Source organism: Perca fluviatilis, chromosome 15, assembly GCF_010015445.1.
Source record: "Perca fluviatilis chromosome 15, GENO_Pfluv_1.0, whole genome shotgun sequence".
Classification (NCBI taxonomy): domain Eukaryota; kingdom Metazoa; phylum Chordata; class Actinopteri; order Perciformes; family Percidae; genus Perca; species Perca fluviatilis.
Window position 1 is genome coordinate 11,105,150 of NC_053126.1, and position 22,718 is coordinate 11,127,867.

The 22,718-nt window shown below is 43.1% G+C and overlaps 1 protein-coding gene across 6 annotated transcripts in view; it reads right to left on the reverse strand.

Annotated features, from left to right (window-relative positions):
* The window catches only part of tnrc6c1 (trinucleotide repeat containing adaptor 6C1), a 39,213-nt gene that overhangs the window by 6,834 nt on the left and 9,661 nt on the right, over positions 1-22,718 (reverse strand). For 4 of the 6 annotated variants that reach the window (XM_039824822.1, XM_039824826.1, XM_039824824.1 and 1 more), the window contains exons 1-5: positions 14,203-14,707; positions 3,751-6,243; positions 1,488-1,667; positions 754-920; positions 544-630 (exon numbers count right to left, since the gene is read on the reverse strand). In XM_039824822.1, the coding sequence (XP_039680756.1) occupies positions 544-630; positions 754-920; positions 1,488-1,667; positions 3,751-6,243; positions 14,203-14,692 (3,417 nt within the window). In that variant the 5' untranslated portion in view covers positions 14,693-14,707. Of the gene's footprint in view, positions 1-543; positions 631-753; positions 921-1,487; positions 1,668-3,750; positions 6,244-14,202; positions 14,708-22,718 lie in introns of those variants that run through there. The other 2 variants (XM_039824823.1, XM_039824827.1) reach the window with 2 other exon arrangements.

Below are 22,718 nucleotides of genomic sequence, written 5' to 3' on the forward strand. Positions count from 1 at the left end.
ATTGTTAAAGTTGTTTATAATAGTAATTGTAAATAGTTGCCCTTTAATTTTCTGTCGATTGACTATTAAATGAATCAACTAATACCTGCTGGTTTAATCACCATCATTCACGGAGTGAACTTATTAGAATTAATTTAACATGCAACAACAATACACAGATATTTACATCATACCATTTAAAGTTCAAAACAAATAAAGAAAACAAAAGCAACCATCAAGAATAATCTCTGGCAAAATGATAATTAATTCTGCTTTTTGGGAGAATTTTAGTCTTGAAAGATAATACAGAGCAGATACAGGCGTGCATTGCTGTCTGCCACAGTGTTTTTTTTTATGCTCGCTCTGACCAAAGCTGTACATTTTAAAATTCTACACAGAGGCTTTACACGCTCATTTCAATTTTCCCACCTATGAAAGAGAAATGCTTAATAGTATGTTGTAACAACCATCATTGATCGAAAGTACAAAGAAATACATAAATAAAATAATGTTACTTCTGAGAATTGACAAAGAGCAGTGCAGTTTAGTGTCACTTCAACTCACAGGGAAGCCCATGTCTGTCAGCTGTTTGATGAGACGATTCATGATCCAGGCATCTTCTTGCTTTCCAGGGATCTTTCCCTGGGAGAGCTGATGACACAAAATTATTATTAACAAATTAACTTAATAATATTTAACTATGAAAATGTAATATAAAATGTTTTTCTCAAGGACTAAGGGACTATTCTGTATGTAATTAGCCCTGCTTCATACCTTCTGTGGGCCCTTTTTAGATGCATTGCCCCAAGAGTTACAGGAGGAGTTGCTCTCCTGGGAGGCAGCATTGTTCCACATGTCTCCCTCCTCAGCATCCCACTGACCCCCCGACAAGTTCAGCTCTTCACCTCCACCTCCCCATCCGTCTTGCATAGGTTTGGGGGCTGGAAAACACATTACAAGAGAGGATGTAAACCAAGCAGCGTTGAGGACATACTTTGACACATGCCTTAAGAAAATAATTTTGTTAGTCTTTACTTATAATAATTTCATCAAAGTCAATAACTTTGACTGTATACGATTTTTTCATTTGGAAGATTTAACTCTATCAAACTGGTTCAAGTTAAAGTTAAGCATCCAGCCAGTTGCCCTTTTGCTAGTGAGCTTTTAGTTTCAGGAAAATAAAAGTGACAAAATTCAACCCTGGGAAAATAAGAACTAAAGAAATAAGAACTGGTTACATAAACTTAAAACGTAACATGTTTCACATTTCTACATAAAAGTAATCTGGATCGGCCACTAGAGGTCAGTGTGGATATAGGGGTACAATTTCCAGTGCTCTGGCTTCCTTTGTACCATATTGATGTCCTTGATGTTCAAGATTGACTTAACTCATCAGGAGACAATTATTTCAGTAGTGGAGCAAACATGTGATATCATTATTCCTTAAAAAAGGTACACACATTTAGTAAAGACTAATTTGTAAAACCATACAGAGTTAAGCTATTTACCAGGTTTGCAAGATGCAGACGTCACTGTAGGGTTGCCTCTGCCATAGCTGTCGGGGTCTCCCCAGCTCCCGGTAGATTTGCTCCAGGCAGACGTCCCATTGTCAACGCTGACCGGAGCGGGTGCAGCTTCCCCCCAAGAGCTCTCCGATTTTGTGTGGGTGCTCGGTATCTCTCCCCAACCTGGAGGACACACAAGGAAAAGGGCCTGTCAATATAAATACTTCAAGCCACAACTACCAACATCTAAAATCATGCTTTGGATACAATCATAAGTTATCAGCATTTTGTCTCGATTATCTTGTTTTTAGATTTTCTCATAAGAAGGCAGAAAGATATATTATGAAAACCTAAAATAATGATATTATTATTTTTTGGGCATTTTTAGGCCTTTATTTGACAGGATAGCTGAAGACATGAAAGGGGAGAGAGCGGGAGGAATGACATACAGCAAATGGGTTACAGGTCGGAGTCGAACCCGGGACCGCTTCATCGAGGATTAAACCTCTGTATAGGACGACCCGCTCTACCAACTGAGCCATCCAGGCACCCAAATAATTGTATTATAAACTAAAACTATTACAGTAAGAAACAAATTAGTCATTGTCTGCATTTTCCAAAAATATCAGAAGCACTGAGAAATACAGCTGTCAAAAAATTAGCTGCATTTTCATATGCCATCTCACACTCAAACTTTATGGTGCTTTGTTACCGATTTGTTGAATTTACCGGTACTGGCCAGGCAAAAGTTAAATGGCAAAGTATGAAGCGTTGGGTTAAGTAGTTTTTGCTGGCTTGTGTTGACATACTTTTGGGCTCAACATGAGAGTTTGTGATGCTCATGTCTTGAATACAAAATGCTGAATTGAAGATTAAATAATTTCATTTACTTTATGTAAGTAAGTTTCTCACAGAAAACGGCTGTCTCTCTTCTGATTCCACATGTTGATAACTATAAATAATTTTATAGCTTAAATTGCAATGCATTTAACTGATATGCCTACAAAAACATACTTGCATTCTCTTTTATTTGTTTTCCCATTTGTAGTTATTTAACTGAGCCTTAAATCTAACTGAGCCTCTGGTAAACACCATCAACCCGTTTATCCTTCTGTTTTGGAGTGGGAAGGGCCACTCGTGCAGGAAGGCAGAAACCTGGGCTTGGCTTAGCAGGATGGTTGACAGAGGGAGAAGACACCCATTTAAGATTTGGCACAGCCTGGAACCTCTTGGCATGAAAGACACAGCACCGTCTCTGGGCCTGGGTAGTGCCAGGCTTAGCTTAGCTCTCTCTCCAGGGAGAGGTCAAGTCCTAAAGGCTGCTCCAAAATTATAATGAACATTCAACCTTCTAGTATGACTGGCTGAAGCACTATACTATTCCAAAGAGGGCTACTGTGACGAACAAACAACATATTTTTATCTAATGTGGAGTCTGCATGCAGGGTCAAGTGAGGGACAGCACTCCTAGGGGCTTGCTCCACCTCTCCCCTTCATCAACTGACAGATGGTGGCTCCCATATAATCACACACTTCCGATCCTTCTCAAACTGTTTGTGGTGAATCCCTATTTTCACAAGGCACTTTGTAAACAGCATTCTTGTACTTCCTTTGGGTACCTATCAGAGGTTGCCAGAGTTACCGACACAGACGTGTCTGTGTGTTGGGAAATGTGAGGAGCCTCATGGAGGGACAGGGCTGACACTGCTTAACTCATTTGGATAGTTGATTAGATGTAAATCCAAAGAGGGCAAACTAGGTCAAGATTTTACCTTTAAGTGGATCAAGAGATTGTAGCTTAACATTGCAACGTGCTAACTACCCAACAGCTTTTATGTTTGACACCTTTACTTTGAACAGTAAAAAAAGAGAAAAACGTGAAATTAATATAATTTGGATTTTGAATATGTGAAATAAAATCACCTTTAAAATCTGAATGTTGACAATCTAATTAATTTTTTTTTTTTTAAGATTATTTTTTGGGGCATTTTTAGGCCTTTATTTTCACAGGAAAGATGAAGACATGAATGGGGAGAGAGAGGGGGAATGACATGCAGCAGAGGGCCGCAGGTTGGAGTCGATCCCGCGGTCACTGTGTCGAGGAGTAAACCTCTACATATGTGCGCTTGCTCTACCAACTGTGCTAACCTGGCCACTCATCTTTAAACTATGAGTGAATTAATCTGACCAACTGTGCTTAACAGGATAGGTGTAGGGTATGTGGTACTATTACACATTTCAAAATCAGAGTACTATGATGTCTCACCTTGAGCTATCAGGGGGGCCCTGTTGTGAGATGGCCCAGACTGGTGTTGGACAACAGGATCCATGGGCCCACTGGTGGGCCCTGGGTTTTGGGAGTTTTGGGTGTGGTTCTGTAAAGGTGCAGACGGCCCGTGATAGGGGTGATTGTGAGAGTGGGGATGGTTGTTGTTGTTGGTGTTGGGGCCTGGGGGGTTATTGCCTCCAGTGGTAACTTTAGCCTGGGACATTCCTGGATTGTTCCTGTCCCACAGGTTGACTGACTTGCTATAGGTAACAGGGTCACCCCAAGCTGAGGTCCCATCATCTATCTCCATTTTACGTCGGATTGAAGGTGGGGAGGGCTCTTCCCAGCCTGTAGGCTCAGCTGAGGACTCCTTCTTACTGCCACTCCAGCTTCCACCCTGCTTCACTGAGCCTGATCCAATCCAAGAGCCTATGCTCCCTCCCCCACTACTACCACTGGGTCCATCCTGAGGCTTGCCCCCCCAACTTTGGGGAGGGCCACTGGGACGTTGACTCACTGGCTCTCCCCAGCCCCCATTTCCTCCAGCTGCTGGTATCCCAGGTCCTGAAGAAGACATTCCCCAGCCTCGTGGGTTTTCCTTCCAGCCTCCTGCTTCTCCCTCCCACCCTGGGTTGGTGGGACTCTTTTTGCTCTCTTCTGGTTCTCTCCAGTCCGCTGCATTACTGCTCCCTCCACTATTGCCCCAGCTTCGGGATGCCTTGGGTTGCTCTCCCCAGCTCTGGGATGTTGCCTTGTTGCGAGAATCATCCCACCCAGTTGACTTCTCTTCTCCCCAGGATTGACCCCCATTCTTGGGTATACTGGTGGTGGATCCTCCTGTTGGAGGATTCCCCCAGCCACCAGGGCCACCTGGGGGCTTAATGTTGTTGGGTGGTTCTCCCCAACCAGAGCTAGGCTGATTGTTGGAAGCTATGCTTCCACCCCAACCTGAAGATCCCTGAGAACCAGGCACATCATTTTTTCTCCCAGGGTCAGTCCTCTGAGAGGGGACCATGTTACTGTTGGAGGGTCCTTGGGCATCGCTTGGAGTGGTTGGGCCAGAGCCCCATGATTCAGCGGCTGCATCATTCTTGTGTTTAGTACTGTCCATGTCCCAGGAGGTGTGCTGGCGAACAGGGGTCTGTCCCCAGCCAGTGTTACACAACACCCTGGGGTCCAGATCCTGGGCAGGCAGCAGAGGAGCTGGATTATCTCTGGATGAGGGGTCTCTTTGCTTGGGATGTCCTTCCGTGCTGTCACTGCTCCCTTCACTTGCACCAGCTTTGTTCACAGTTTTGCTCCAAGGACTAGCCTGTGTTTCCTGGGGAGGAGAGGTGGGGGCATCCCAGCCTCCTTGGGCCTCCTCAGTGCGCTGCTTACCCCAGTTTCCACCAGACTGGTCACCCCAGCCTCCAGAGTTTCCTGCTCCACCTCCTCCAAGGCCCCAGCCAGAGTCCCAACCCGGGGCCTCCTCAGATGAAGATGCCTTTGAGTCGCCACTGTTACCCCATACTGAGCTACCATCTTCTCCATTGACCTGCGGGCCCCCTGGAGGGGTCTGGCCCATGGAACCCAAGCCTACAGGTGAACTACCCCAGCCAGACAAGTTGCGGATGGGGCTGGGGGGTTCCTGCTTATTAGTGTGATTTGGTCCATCAGTTTTAAGGTTCTGAGGTTCTGAACTGAAAGACACATTCATGGCTGGGGAGCGGTGTGGCTCTGATGTGTCAGAGGCCATTATGTTACCCCAGGCGGTGCCAATCCCAGAGGAGTTGCTGTTAGTGTTGGCTCCGGTACATGTGCTGGTCTGGGCTGGTGGGGGGCCAGGCGGATTACAGAGGTTGGATGTAGGTTGAGGAGGTGAAATGGCGTTGGCTCCCCCTGAGCTACCTCCCCCTGTGCCACTACCATCATGCCCCAACATGGGCCAGGCAGAAGGGTTGGCATTAGGGTTTAGGTTCAAGTTAAAGTTGGTAGTGGAGGATGCTGAAGCCCCCCAGCCCCTGCTGCCTCCTCCCCCCACTGGGCCGTCATTCTTCCCTTCACTCCCCACTGAGGACTGAGGGGGGCAATGGGAGGGGCCAGGCCCAGAGCCCCAGTTGCGATTGGCCTGGCTATTGAGCATGCTGGTTCCAGTATGATTGGCAGGGCTGGGCCCACTGTTGGCCTTGCTGCTAAGGTGGTTGGTAGGAAAATGGCCTGTCTGGCTATTGGCCCCCGTGGCCATACTCACTGTACTACAACTACTACTAGTACTACTGCTGCTGCTGGTCAGGTGACCAGGGTCAGTGTCCAAAGGGCATCCTCCTGGATGGGCTTGGCTCTGGCTGAGGGTAATCGAAGGCCAAGCCTCTGTGTTCTTCTGGTCAATGATCAGTTGATCCCAGCCACTGAGACTGGTTGAAGATCTTGTGGCACTCCTGTTGGCTGGCAGGTGTCCCCAGAGGGGATTATCATACTGGGCTCCCTGGCCACTCTGTGGAGGCAGTTCTGTATGGGAGGAAAGAAAAAAAACAGGATATGAGCAACAGGATGAGAGAAGAGAGGTATAAGTTATGTACGTCATCCCACCCACGTTTAGTAAGGTTGAAATACCATGGCAACACGTAACGTGTCTATTTATGGGTACATAGACTTCGCAAGATGCTTTTTAATAAAAATAAATACAATGCACACTGAAAGTGCACAGACAGACAGACCGACTATATATGATGGCAGAGGGATCTTTAATTTGAAAATAAATACAACTTTTATGCACTCTATCCAAAACACTATACTATCACACATACTGTAGTTTTCATACATTCCATTTGAAATATACTATGACTCAAGCAAGGAATAATGCTCTCTATGATGTAACCGAAATAAGATAAGAAAATATTCAGTGAGACTACAGATTATGTTACAGTGTTGTATTGACAAAAATATCTGTCAAATAAAGCAGTCATGGATTAAAGTGATGGTTCGGAGTAATTTCACCCTAGGGTCCTTTGCACCATGACCTCGAGCCAAACACCCCCCCAGAAGCTTTTTTCACCTGGGTCTAACATTGGGAGAGTTAGCGTAGAGTAGCGTTAGCCGCTGAATAGCTTAGCGCAGAGGCTAATGGATCCGAAGTGTCTCCTAACATTACCCCACTAATAATGCCCGAAATGATACCAAAGGTCTACACTTGTATATAGGTTATGCACTCATAAAACGATGGATTGTAAAGTTTGTAAGTACACCAGAAGGTTATGTAAATAACACTTGCCTGCTGGCTTCTGCTCTCTGCTGTTGTTGTTGCTGCTGTAAGACGAGTGCTTAGGGACATCTACAAATTACAACACCGAAAAGAGATGCAACAAAATATATTTTTAATTTAACTTATTTTTTAAAGTAAGTGCTGTAGTATAACTAGCAGGAGACAAGTAATAATTGAGGAACAAAAATATTTATTAATTTAATGATTAAATAAGGTAATGTCTCCAAACTTACCTCATTTAATCATTAAATTAATAAATATTTTGTTGCATCTTTGGTGTTGTTGTAATTTGTAGATGTCCCTAAGCACTCTTACTGCCCGGTAGTAACAGCAGCAGCAGCAGCAGCAGCAGCAGCAGCAGCAGAGAGCAGAAGCCAGCAGGCAAGTGTTATTTACATAAACTTCTGGTGTACTTACAAATTTTACAATCCATCGTTTTATGAGTGCATAACCTATTTGTACTACTGTAGACGTTTGGTATCATTTCGGGCATTATTAGTGGGGTAATGTTAAGAGACGCTTCGGATCCATTAGCCTCTGCGCTAAGCTATTCAGCTGATAACGCAACGCTACGCTACGCTAACGCTCCCAATGTTCGACCCAGGTGAAAAAAGCTTCTGGGGGGGTGTTTGGCTCGAGATCATGGTGCAAAGGACCCTAGGGTGAAATTACTCCGAACCATCACTTTAAGCTACATGGGATATGTCTTGCTTGCTTGATTGGCTTATTTTTTTAGTATCTATCTGGATTAAAAATGTAATTTGCTGTATTGGAATTCTCAAAACCAAACATTACTACATTCACTAAAGTAGTAGAGTTGTACAGTAGTTAAAGTTGTACAGTAGTGGGATGCAGCCAATGTGGTGGGAATTCAGACATCCATGAAGCTATTTTATAATCATTGTAGATATTGTTCAACATGTTAATGGGCTTGTGGTTAAACTGCTTGTTTAGGGTTTTTCCAAAAATACAACCTTTAGATTTCACAGTGGTTGGGTTAAAAATTAACCGCAATCTTCTTGTCATTAAACAATGCATTTGTTTGTCACATATGAAAAGAGAAGCCCTAAAAGCTAGACACTGTATCTTTCTGACAGGCCACCCTAAGAAGAAGTCTCATAATTGGGAAACCCATCGATGACAGGGGCCATCCAGCTGAGTCATCCTTAACCTCTGACCCCCTAACCATTTCAGACCTCTACTTGACATAAAGCACACATACTCTGCACTAGCCCTAGGCAGCCTGTCTCTTCAGCAACACGTCAGCCTCCCATCTGCCTGTATAACCCCTCTGACAAGTTCAGCTTTGGCTTATTTCTTGTAGATCCTCATGGAGTGAGTTGAGTGAGCTCCCTGGAGTTGCATATAGATCATGTTGGTAAAAATTAAGCCCCGTTGCAGATCACAACTGCTGCACTGATCGACCTGCTGCTACCCCATTGCCTCATTTTTGATGTCCTTTGTGCTGTGTCAGTTTGTTTACATGTGCCTTCACATGCATGCTTAGTTTGTATACAAAGACTCGACAACTACATGAGGGAAGTGACAGCATTTGTGTCCCACCATGTTTTCAGGCTTACTTCAATGCCTGCAACTCAAGAAGGAGAGAGAGAGAGAGAGAGAGAGAGAGAGAGAGAGAGAGAGAAGAGAAAAAAAAAAAAAAAAAAAAAAAAAAAAAAAAAAAAAAAAAAAAAAAAAGAAAAAAAGAGCAAGGGGGTGGAGGGGGGGAAGGGCACTGTGTTTCTGACACACATAGCGCTGTCGTTTTGTAGCTCACTCTACTGAGAAGTGCAGGGCCGCCATTTTCTCAGTCCTGAACTACAGACAAAAACGCTCTGAGCTACTGCCTGTAACTCCACCATTGCTGCTTTAATAGCATGCATGTCTCACTCACAATAAAAACAAAGCATAAGAACTCAACACTGCATGCTTGCAATGCACTGCCGCTGCAGTTTAAATGTTGGAAAGTGCTCATCCATACGGGACGGGAGGGGGGCTTGGTTAACAGCTGAACGATAAAGCCTGGAGACTTTCATTATGTACTCACTAGGCATGACGTAAAACAAAACAAAAGGTGGACTCTTCTCACTTCCCCCCACTCTCACATCTTTCAACCTTTCAAAACTGTCACTAAATATTTAGCAAAGACCACTCCATCCGCAATTAGCACTGCCACCCACAATGGAAAGCCTCTTGAATAGCCGTGACAGTGACAGGCAAGAGTAAGCAAGAAAAACCTCACAAAAGCCTGCTGCACCCCCTCCGGTGCTGGAATGACAATTTTCTCACACATGCACATTTATGTATGAACAGGCATATCATCAGATCGCACATGTTTTTTGTTTAAATTTATGACTGCTAGCCAAGAATGCTGTGTATATAAGCAGCAGCACCAAGCTTGAACAGAAAACTGCCGCTTCATGGGGGTGCCTTTTGGGCAAAGTACAGAAAAAGCAAGCCATGGTGGGCCGAGGCCCAAACGTGACGAGCAGGGCTGGGCGCAAGCGATGGCGGCGAGAGCGAGAAAACATAGAGACAAATAGTGTTAGACTTAATAGAATGCATGGAGGTTGGACGATAACCGGGGCTGGGAGCTCGGCAAAAGAAAAAAAGCGCAGCAATCCCCTGGATCAAGGCTGGTATTGTTTACAAATGATCCCAGCGCCCACGCAACAACACAATAAGTCAATGTTTAGTAGAGAACAGAGCCCCTTTTATGGATGAGGTTCAGCCCCCGGTGCCTCTCCACTGTGAGGACCTAACGTGCTGAGTTCACGGCTTGCTACTGCATGGCCACTTGCTCCTTTGTGTGTTAACATACACACAGTGCGACACTGTATCTACTGTGCATACACTGTCAAACAGAAAAAAACACACTACATACTGAATGCTCAGATCAGCAGGCAAACCTTTTCATGCTTTCCTTCAGCCTTCCAACTTATTTCATTTTACATAGCAAGTTGACAAGCATGAACGGCATGTACAGTAAGTGTAGTAAGGTGTGTGTGTGTGTGTGTGTGTGTGTGTGTGTGGAAACGTAAGGGTCAGGTAATAAGGGATCATTGAGGAATAAAAATACAAAGACCAAGATGGATGTTGAGAGATGGAAGGAGGAAGTAATCTAGGAGGGCTGTGTGGGACTCAGCTGCACTGATCCTGGCTTAATGAAGTCCCCGAGGGGCAGAGAGACTGGATGGTGCAGAGCTGACAATGCATGCTGCCAGCCAGATGAACGAGCTCTCTGACTGACACACACTGATATGCTGCACATCCAGGTATGTGCTACCTCTGTGTTTAATGATCGCAATAGTAACACCCCAATTGTTTTTTATTGGTGTACTGAAAAAAGCCCATAACTGTGTAGGTGCAGCACAAATTATTGATTATTTGACTGATGGAAATGAATTGGCAGCTATAAGAATTGATAATCAATTAACTGTTTTTGCTCGTCATTTTTCAGAAAAAAATGCCTAATCTTCACTAGTTCTTGCTTCTCATATGTGCCGTTTTCATGCTTTTCTTTGTCATGTATAAGAGTAAACTGAATATCGTAATATTTTTTTTTTTCTTTTGTCAGACAAAACAAGCATTTATATAAATCACCTTGAGCTTTTGGAAATATAATGGCCATTTTCACAACTTTAGGACATTTATTTGACAAAACAATTGAATCAACAATTGATTGAATGAAAACTTACTCGAGAAAATAAGCAGATTGATCCATATTAAAAAATTTGTCCTAAATGTGTTTGCATTTCAACATAAACCAAAAATGAATTACAATATATATATTTACATAATGCATGTGTTAGAGCAACATAAACTGTGTATCTATTGAAGATTGTCAATCTTAGGCACTGAATGAGAGTATTCAATAATAAATTATTATTAAGTTGTGAAACCACGAATGTGAAACATCTTTGAAAAAACACCAACCATAGACCAAACCAGGAGTTATTGTAGGCCCAGCACAAATAACACTTGACAGCCTTTTGTTACGGTCTGCTACTGTTGGAAATATGCTGAACTGGCACAGATAGTTTGTAGGCTGTTAGCGGAATTGTATTAATCCAGGAACAAACAACAGCAACTTAATGACAGGGACTGCACATAAATCTATGCAAGAAATTATATTTCATATGGATGCTTTCTTTGTAGCTACTTTGCTGTTAATGCAATGTTATTATCGCAAGGGAAAAGACTAACAGAGGGACAAAACGTGTTCTAAAAAGTAAACATCTAAGACATCTGGTCGTCATGTTTGCCTGTAAGTATCCTCTTTCTCCTCCTCCTCCTCTAAAGGATAAACCAGGTCAAGGGCTTTCTCCAGCATGCCAGTCTTAAAATAGCTTGGTCTCTCACGCCTCCTACATGCAAAGGGCCCTGGGATATGGATTGTTAGCTAAGCAAAAGGCAACAGTGGGAGAAGGCTATAATAATGGAAAGATTGACAGACTTATGTGCAGCCTGACTAATCCTGGCTGCCCTGGGGCCAACAAGGGTATGTGTGAGCTGTAGTGGTATAGCAGAGGTGGAGGAGGTGAACACATGTGCATCCGAGAACAATGAGCATGGCAGAGAGAGCGAGAGGAGCATGGGCACAGAGCAAACGAGTGCTCAACATTTGTGGTTAACAGGGAGCTGATGTTTAATCACATCACAAGACGTCCCAGTCCTCTTTGAGGGGATTCCCATGGCTCTTTTACAGCACCATCAGCAAACTTTAAGAGCACATCAAGTCTAGCATGCATACACTCTCCCTGTTCCCCACTAGACACGATATGAGCACATTAGCTACATTGTTCACTTGACAATGCCTTTTTACATTAAGATGTGGTTTGTTGGTGTTGGCCTCTGTTGTGCTTAGCAAGTACAATGCAGGTACATAAAACCTTGATCATTGTTTTATGGGCTTTAACTAGGGGTTGACAAATGCAAAAGGAGTAGCTAGAAATTGTATGTGCTATAGCCGACACATTAGAGGACTACAAGCTAATTTGATTAGTTAACAGTCATACTAAGGCAGAGAAGGCCAGGGTCGCTGCATTGTTGCCAAACAAAGGCATAAAAAGGGATTTCCCTATGTCATTTAACTAAATACCCCCAATAAGCATAACTTGTATATTCATTTAGAGTATTTATTTATATTGATGTGAAATCTGATAACTTGTCTTGAACCTTTACCATTAAAAGCACACCAGTAGTTGCAGCTGCTTGCCTTTATAGCAGAGTAATACTGTACGTGTCAGAGCAGAGCAGGGGCACATACAGCTAAGGCGGCAGAGGAAGAGAATGTTTGTTTACATACTCGCACATGCATATATGTGGACACACAGACCATGTTTATCAGCCCTACTTTTCAAGAGAGCCGACATGTGACAGGGTAATGAAGACGGGGTGAGGCGAGGTGGAGTCAGCGGATGGAGAGAAGAGGGAGAGGGGAGGGAATGAAAGCAGCTAGTGTGTCTCTACTGTTAGCTATCTGCAAGAAATACAAGCAGGGAGGGGGACAATCGTTCTATCAACAGACAAGGCTATAGGGACAGGGATAGAGGTGGGTTTACCTGGAGCGCTCTGTATGTGTGTTGAATAACAATGCTGAATATTTTACAAACCAGAAACTAAGCTGTGAGGTTTTTCGACTGACACATTAGATGGTTAAAGAGACAGATCAGAGAAGGGAGATAGAGTGGAGCGTCATGTGCAAAACTTCTCTGTGCTCCAGTTCAGCATGCAGCCTCTGTAGAGGTATATATACGAAAACCTCCCACTCGATTCCTATCTGTCTTTCAGTCTGTAAGGTTCTCCTGTCTGTCTGTCCTAATGTTATCAGTCAGTTCAAAGACGCACAGAGAGCAAAAGCAGAGCAGAGCAGGCCTGCCAGAGAGGGGCGGAGAGAAGCAGCAGCTTTTACCGTAAGCCATGAGTCACTTCAGCCCACAGTACTGGACCTCTGCCATGCTCGCTCTCTCTTTCTTTCTTTCTTTCTCACTCAGTCTTTCTATCAGTGCCAGGTCAGGCCCACTGAGGCGCCCAGCCAACTAGCTTGCTCCAAATGGCTCCTCCTCCAAAAACAAGAAATACTGTAGGGCTGGTCAGCAATGCTCAACGAAGAGTGGGAGGATGATGATGAGAGGGAGGAGGAGGAGAAAGAAAAGAGGACAGGGTAAACATCTCATCGTCATGGAGATAGAGCAGCATTCAAACAGCATCAGAGGGTTTGGACAAAGCTCAGACATACTCATGGTAAAAAATTGTCTTCCTTCCCAGACAATGAAACATGCCAAGTGCCCTAAAAAGAATTCTAAACATCATCATCTTCAAAGAGCACTGTTACTTTATTAAGAAAGAACAGACCATAGATATAGAACAATGGAATAGACCTTTACCTCTTGGAAATGCATAAGAACCTGGTTTACTGTGGAAGACACACACACACACACACACACACACACACACACACACACACACACACACACACACACACACACACACACACACACACACACACACACACACACACACACACACACACACACACACACACACACACACACACACACACACACACACACACACACACACACACACACACACACACACACACACACACACACCTCATTTCTAATTCCCAGCCAGAGTCAAAATAAACAGTAGCACCTGTGATGAAAATGCATTTGCACTGCTCTACAGGTACACCACGCTGTAACAATTACAGTGCCATACAACAAGTAGATAAAGCCACTGTCATTCAAGAATGCCAATGACAGTATATATAGAACACGACTACTATTGGGCGTAGCTGATAAAAGTCTAACAGCTGTCAGGATGGGTTGTAAAAAGGAATGGGAACATCACATGTACAAATATAACCTATGTGAGGCTTTTGTTATCTGGCTGTAAGAAAATGCCGGTTAAAGCGTGTAGTGTGAGTTAATAAAACGTACATTACAATAAAAGGGCACAGAGTTTTCCCAGCTTAAAACTAGCCAATTTGCTACTGAAATCCACTCACCACTCCCAATAAAGGTAACGTCACATAACAAATATACTGAAAGTGATTCACAACAACCTTCAACTCTCTTACAGCAAGCCCTTTTGCCACATGTAAAGAAACACTTTTCCAATATGCATTAATTGCATTCCCCTTTAAAAAAAAAATTGAGTAAGACATAGTGACTCGCCAACAGAGTGTCTCGGCTGACCTGTAGGCAGGCTGGCTGTGGAGGAAGAGGAGCAGGAGGGAGAGGAGTGTATGGCTACTGCTGCTGCAGGTTCAGTAGTGGCCGGACGTCCCGTTGTGGTGAGAGGCAGAGTCCCGGAGGGCAAAGGCTGGCCCCTCTTCAACAGCTGTTTGTGCTCCTGCTGGCGGAAGCGTGGGGGCACCTCTCTTGGCGGGTAGCGCTGCTGGAGCAGAGTCTGGGGCTGCTGTGCTGTCTGTGGCTGACATCCAGAGGGGGCGCGCTTGCCATTGCCACTGCTAGGGGGTACAGATGGGACGGCACTGGGGTTGACGGGGGGAAGAGGGGTGGGGTCGAGCTTGGCAGATTCTGGCACTGTGAAGATGGGAGGGTGGTGGGGGACAGGTAACAACAAAGCAGAAATGCAGGGATGAGGAGGAGCAGTTGTTGAGCGCACTAGCACCAAAGCAATTATTGACCGATAACAAAAACGTAAGTGGTTGTATTTTTTCATTTGACATTTTAAAAAGCAAAAAAAAAAAAATCCCCAAAAAATAGATTACTGTTAGTTACTGACCTAGTGCATATAGAAGAAAAACAATCATCAATATAGCTCAAGTTTTTTCTGGAAAGCTGCTGTGGTTAAGCATTTTCTCCATTGCCTATTTTTAAAGCCATGGTCACTTTTGGATTAGGGCCGTAACTTTAAATTCAGAAAGGCAAATGAGGAGAAATGCACAAGATTAGCCGACTCTCCTGGCTGGCTGAAGCTTGATGCTAGGCAGTGGTCAGTCTAAAACCTGGCTGCTCTTTGGAGAACCAAAGAACTGTAATAAATCTTTAGCCTTTAGGGATGCCAAGAAACACAACTCTTACAGTCTGCTTTTTGGTGCCTAGTCACAGATTGGAAGTGATGAAGAGGTCAAGTACCAGATAGGACTGCCAGACCTATCTCCACAGCGCTGTGGAGTAAGGGCTACACCACAGATGCATTCTAGAATAGGAGGAAAAAACGCTCTGGGTTGCTTGCATTTTTATTTTTAAAACCAGTCACAAAGTAAAGATATTCTTTGTAATTCTTTACAATCATTCAGGGAAATAACCAAGCAGGACTACCTTATTGCACAATTCAAATTCTCAGCAAAACTGGCTATTTTCAGCCGAAAAAGTTAGCTTGCTAGCTCGGAGGATGTTCTTTTTTTTCCCCGTAGCTAAGGGATTTTGACACACAGTTAGCAGCAAGGAAGGGGCAAAGCCTAACATCTTGTTCTTCGCCAGATATCCGGCTTGTCAGGCTTATCCTGGCAATGTACTTCCGTTGATCCAGACTAAAAAACAGATAATGGACTAACATCTGCTGCCTGCTGCATTATTGTGGGCTATTGTCTTCATCAGGACAGTACTTTAAAGAGTTCTCAGCCCCATCAACATAAGCTATTTATGGTTTGTAGCAGGTTGAGGCCCCTGAAATGATCAGCTCTTTGGTAGCGTTCTACCAATGCTGTTAGTTATTAACAGCTCGTGTGGCTGCTGAAGCGAAGTGCTTGGGTCCCACACTGATTTGGAGTCGTTTCTGGCCACCTTGCAAATGTAGGTCTAATATTAGCTCTCTTTTAGCTCTTTTTTTGGTCACTACCTTTTTCAATGAAAGCAGCTGCCTGCAGCGGCTGAAAACAATGGTATGAGAGCGGTTAGACTGAACACGGTGAAAACAGCAAAGTTGCAGGCCGGACAACTAACAATAAGCTGAAAATCGCCATAAAGCTCTGAAAAGCTGAAGGGAGCTACAGATTCACGTAATAATTCTCTGTGGGTTCATCACCATGAGCGATGCCTCTCACATTATATATAATCATTTGATAAATGGTTATTCTAAAAATATTGATTATAGCTGCTTTAAAGACAAGCTCCACATTCAAACTTGCAGACTGTAAACAAGACATGTCACTGTATTTTCTTTATAAACATTGCCAAAGAAAAGAAGCCAAAGCTGTTAAGTGTAAAGTCTTCAGCAGGCTAATATCCTGTAGCTGAATGCGGACGTGCAAGGTTAGAGGTCACTACTAAGTCAAACAGGATGATCAGCTCGGGGTCACAGAGCTGCTGCTGGGTGAGATGCATTATGGGACACAAAGCACACTGTATAATCGTCTCAGTACATTTCATTACATAATAGAATAAGCTGGTAAACTAGAATGTAAACAGGATGCAAAAAAATGTGTTTAAGACCTAAACATCAGCAGATCTGACATAATGTGCACCCAGACAAAAATGGTATTTGAGTTCTTGAAATAAAATACAGGTGGGGGAAAGGAGAAAAAAAAAAAAAAAAAAAAAAAACCTTGTCATGCAGCAACCAAAAGAAAAAGAAAATCTTTGTGTGGCCGTAATGAGTTATAAAGAGCAGTGCTCGCCATTGGCTGCCGTCCCGAGTGTGTGCAGTGAAGCAATGAATAACTCGCACACATGCGGCCAGCCCGACACACAGAAACACAAAGAGTTATGTAATGCTGAGGCCCACACTGAGGGGAGAGGACAGGATGGTGTTGTGGTATATACATTCACACAGCCTTGTAAATACCGACAGACATGTTCACTCACATATTACAACCAATTACTTCTCTTCCTCATTTTTCTGCGTATGTTTGCGTCCGTCATGCATGTGTGGGGGGTGGGAGGGGGTTTCTCTGTAATTTTTGCCCCCAGTACCGCAAACCCTCTGTAGGCTACAACCACCGTCTGCATGGTCTGATCCAGTTTCACCCGCATCTGTCTGTGTGTCTCCCTCTCCCTGCCGCTCAGGAATCAGTGGGGGAAGCTCGAGAGCTGGAGCTCGCCTCTCATCGGATTTCTCTACATCTGCTCCATTTCCTCTCCTATCTTGTGCTTCATCCCTCCCCACCGTCCCGTGCTCTCCTCTCCCTTTCTCCTTCATTCACTGTGATCTACCATTATCCTCATCATTATTACACCATTAGGGACGGCAGATAATTCCCAGACAATTCTCCCCGCTGATTTTAAAAGGTGATTTCCTCTTAAAAACAGAGGACTTTGTGGATGTGCCACAATATATAATAATAGTTTTTAAGGCAATCATTATACAGTTGGGACTCTCTGATGTGTGACGTAAATTCTTCTGGAGAAGGGGGAAGTTGGCTGGCTGCTCTGTCGGCCAATCAGAGGAGGGAGAGCGAAAGAGAGAGCTGACGTACAGAGGGAAGAGAAGGAGGTAGAGCAGGGAGGTTAAGTGATGAAGAGAATGATGTGTGTGTGTGTGTGTGTGTGTGTGTGTGTGTGTGTGTGTGTGTGTGTGTGTGTGTGTGTGTGTGTGTGTGTGTGTGTGTGTGTGTGTGTGTGTGTGTGTGTGTGTGTGTGTGTGTGCGTGTGCAAGACCGTCTCCGCCCCCTTGCATGCTCCACTGTGAATTCGAGTCTCACTGTCGAAACCAGCTCTGGTCTAAATCCGCTTACAATTACGAACACATTTTTGTATAGTATGCCACGCTGGATTCTTCTTCTCAAGACAATGACTTCAGTCCTGCTCACTTCTTCAAAGTGACCGATACATTCAAGCAAAATGTTCTAATAATTGCAATTATGTTCAAGCAAAATGGTCTATTGCAGTTATGTTCATGATGAAAATCACAGACTGAATCTGGTTAGGAAGGGGATCAGGAGACAAAAACAAACAAGTAAATACCTCTGACATCAGCAAGGTGTGGCTTATTAAGCACAAGTCTCACAAGGCAGTGCTTTGCAGGAAAAAGTGAAATAGAGTAATAAGAGATCTGAGTCACTTGCTCTAACAGCCTATTTGCAAAAACACAGTGCTCAGCTGTGCGAGTGCACAGGAGAATTCCCAGTTCATCAAAGATGCACATCAAACCGTGGCCTTAGGGCTGTGTGCTCTTCACGCAGAGGAAGACATCCCATTTTCCACTTTAAAAAGGGGTCTTAATTTTCTGAGAGGAAAGATGATAGCATGCTTGCTTGACTGTTTAAGACCTAGAGGTTGGGGGGAGGTTGTCTGGGAAGATAGAGAGTTGAAGGTAGGTGGAAAAAAGGAGAGGGCCCTTATAAGAAGAAAAACAGGCCGCATGACCTTGAAGATAAAGGATTCTTCTGTGTGTGAGCTTTGTAAGTGGAGGGCCATACATAGCAACTGTTCAGGACCCACAGGAGAACTTTATACTTTCATATGTAGACCAGCCAATGAAAGTATAACTTAAAAAGCAGTGAAGTGGGGTCTTTGGCACTCTGTGAAAGTTTTCAGATTCATTATAAAAATGTGTATTTATTTTCTTACAGGCTTTATAGTTTACAAAAAATAATTTAATTTTCGGGGTCTCCAGGTATATTCTCTATCTTGTAAGGGGTCCTTGGTTGAAAAATTATTGTGAACCTCTGATTTAAAGTTCCTGTTATACTGATTCCATGTATGCTGTAAAATAATTACAGCAACAATTTCATAACAGAAGACTGTGCTACTGCTTAGCCAGGGATTTGTCTAAACAAAAGGTGCTGTTCATATGAACTTCGTTAAGCATTTTAAAATTTTCAAGTGAGGAGGCATTTTCTTCTTGCTGAGAACATAAAATATTGTGCAGAGACCATGGCATTTAACAACTAATACTGGCACAGATTCAAATGTGGACCTGAGTAAAAGTGCTTGTGAGATGGATCACTGCCGATTCCAATACTATCAGTGCAAGTCTACTTACAGGTTTAATAATAGCACCATGCTGTCTCTGCTTTCCATTCATCGAAATGGATCGCCTTGCTCTTAGGGAGAGTATACACATATGCATGGAAAAGTTCAGTTTGTTAGTGAGAATAAGCTTTCTGTGGCTGAGCTTTTAATCAGACAGTTATGGCCTGAATGAAACTTTTACACACTAGCCAAAGAACATTCTCTAAACCGGGTTGATGTGTCTGTAGGATGCATGTCTCTATTCAAACAGGCAGGTTGGCTGGCTTCTATAAAACAACAGTTTATCATTTCATAGACATGGCAGCACAGTCACAAATTCTGTACAATGGGTACGACAGAATAAAGTTCAACAAAGAAAAAAAAGTGAAGGAATCTGGAGGATTCAGATTTGGTTAACCACACTAAATGAAAACACATACATAAAACATAAAAAATTATCATTTCTGGGCGCCCAGATAGCTCAGATGGTAGAGCAGGCGCCCATATATAGAGGTTTACTCCTCGACGCAGCGAGCCCGGGTTCGACTCCGACCCTTTGTTGCAGGTCATTCCCCCTCTCTCTCCCCTTTCATGTCTTCAGCTGTCCTGTCAAAAATAAAGGCCGAAAATGTCCAAAAAATAATCTTAAAAAAAGATTATTTCTAAAAGGCCATGGATGAAAAGGCCCTTTCATCCATGTGTATTCAAGTTTGACAAATTCTCTATGATACATGCCTTCTCTGTAGCCACTATATTTCAAGTGTATTGTATATCTGGTGTTGCTGCCAAAGTGTCATAGTACACTACTCTAATTGAAGCAAAAGGGAAACATGGGAATTACTAGATCCTTTTCAGATGTCTATTAAAGAGGAGGCAGCAGAAAGAGTATCAACGAATCATGAGCAAGGAATGGAGGCGTGTCTTTAGGGTTCTCCATCTCTTTCCTCCTGTGGGCTTTAAAATGTGAGCAGCGAGCCTCACAAGAGAGAAGATTAAAGGGCTTAATTAGAAGTGAATAAATATGACACTGTAGTTAAGAGGGAAACCCGTACCTCGCTGCATCACATTCAACACAGACAAAATGCTATTTAAAAGCACTTGATGTCTGACAGCACAGTGTGAAGAGCATAAGGCTATATAGTTCAGAACATTTATCAAATGGTAACTACATTTCTGAATGGTGCAACATAATCGCACACCTGAGCTGTATAATATACTGTAAGATATCATCACCAGTTACTCATACCAGCGACAATCACTCTCGTCTTTAAGGTACATCACCATGAGAGCCGGATGACAGATTAGAGAAGGGTTGCCTGTGTGCCCGCTGCTCTCAGGAGACCGTTGGAAGACAGACAGAGAGCTTCCCTGGACTCATCACTCCCCTATCCCTGGCATTTTGTGCCAACAGCTGCAGGCAGACCAGATTCCACTGTCTGTTATGATTTAGAGGAAGTGATGGGTGAAAGAGAGTTGAACGTCCTGTCCTCCTGACCTGGCAGCAACCGCTGGGCAAACACAATTCACTGAAGAATGATTGAGACTGCAATATTTGCTTCATACAGAAACTGCAAGAGGCTACAATTGTCACACACATTGTATTATACAAGATACCTGACAGATTAAATATTTGATTTTATTCAAACGTAGCAATTTCTAAGTAGGAATATTGTTTTGACCCTTTTCTACATTAAAAAAGGGATAATAAATTGTCAAAAATATATTTTTAGACAGCTTTTGTATAACCACAGATTGAATGAAGAGACATTTGATGACAAAAAGCTCATATGCACAATATATAGAGTAACACTCCACAACTGCAAAATTGAGCCCTGTTGCTCTTTAAAAAAAAAGTGGTTTATCATCGCCATTGCTGCATCCATTTAAGCTGTGCTCATTAGACATGTAGTAGTGGCGGTGATGATGACAAGCGGCACACTGGCATAAATTTCCCCCTGATCACACCGCAATTTGTGACTCTCCAACACAAAGCGCTGGGCGTAATTAAGCGAATGTGAAAAGGCAAATTAATCTGTTATGAAATTACTGCTGTGACACTGCTTTATAATAATGTTATCTTCTATTGTGCTATGTAAATGTGCGCCTTGAGATGTATATATGTTGTGCCCTATCTTATAGTGATAAAAACGCACAGCATGAACAGAAACACAATAGCTAATAAACCCTTAGAAATTAACTCTAGTACAGCTCGTTGGTGGCTGAAGGCCTTTGCTGTGGCACGATACATAGCTATGATGGGGCCAATAATTATTACTGTTACACTCATCTATCAGGTACTTTCTTGAGGATGGCTGGCCAGTGGCACTGACAACTTGCGTGGCACACACACAGATCAAGGTTTGGCTCTCCTGTGACGTTGATCTATACTGTGACAAAGTGGTGAAAACGAGTAAACAAAAGCTACATGAATGCTACTAGCCTTCATTTTAATTTATCTGCTCTGCTGTCACAAACGAAAAAGAAAAGAGGACGGGAAAGAGGATATTTGCTCTACTATTACGGGGGGGAGGTTACTATGTGGTCACTATGTTTCACTCACTTCTAATGAACAAGTGCCAAAAAAAGAGTAGGACACAAACTCAACACGCTGTTACAATGGTTACCAAATAATTTGCACAAATATATACATCAGCTCAGCTTGGAAGCAGACAGAGACCCTCCTTTTCAGGCAGTCTTGGTCTTGTTGACTAGTTCTCATCAGAGTTCAACAGACCGCTTTCACACCATCCCAAAAGAACGATACTAACCAGGCAAACCTACCAGGTTAGGTGTGAAAGCACCCTCATAGGTATTTTGGTATTTGGAGATGAATGTGCTACTTTTGCTAATGAAATTCTCAATGTGGGTTAGTGAGGCAGAGGGGTCTGTGTAGTATTTGTGAGTAGCAATGAAAAACCATATGAGTAAAACCATGTGTGTGTGTTTACACAAGCACACAATGTACATATGCTGCTGGTGTTTGCCTGTCATATAAGGGGACTGGCAGAATGACAGTGTGTGCCTGTGTGTATGTGTCTGAGAAGTGAGCCAGTAGACGTTTTCTTCAAATGGCCCCCTCAGCTGTGCCGGCAAACAGGAAACTGACATGCATTCTCAGTTTCACATGGCTCCGTCTGTTTCTTTTGCTCTCGAATTGCCCTTTTCCAGCTCTCTCAAAATCAACCAAAGGCACTGTGTTTTAACAGCTGCCACTCTACACTTTGCACAAATGTAACTACAACAATTAATTCCATCTCTTTGCTTACAGCCCACTTTCTTCTGCTCCCTCCTGCTGGTCCCAGAGTGTCTCTCTCTTCTTGACTAGACAGGAGGTGGTGTAGTGTTACTATGGTGCTTGTGGTCTTCCTGGAGATCTCCTGTATATAGATGCCTGTTTATTCAGCCTACACGCTAGCTTTGTTCTCCTAATTAGCTCCCAGTGTACCCTTCATTAGTATCAGATACAATCTGCCTCTCTTAGTTGACAAGTCACTCATAATGTAAAAAAAAATATATTTTTTGAAATGTTATTTATTGTTATTTATGTTATGTTTTTATGGTGAATTAGCCACTATACTATTAAATAATTAATTAAAAATAAAAAGTCATATCTCTGGCATCACAATATGTATAAATATTTTTTGATTTGAAATGAGCTCTAGATTTGAAGAAATTGCTCTGTATCTCTGTGGAATTTATTCGTGGTGAAACAATAATAGAAATTTTTTCAATTAAATCAACTAGTTGATAAGTTGAAAAAATCCAATGATTTATCATCAAGTAGGATTTCTTTTGGTCAAGAACAGTCCTACAATAAACTAACCAAAGCAGTCACCGTCACATGGCCGAAG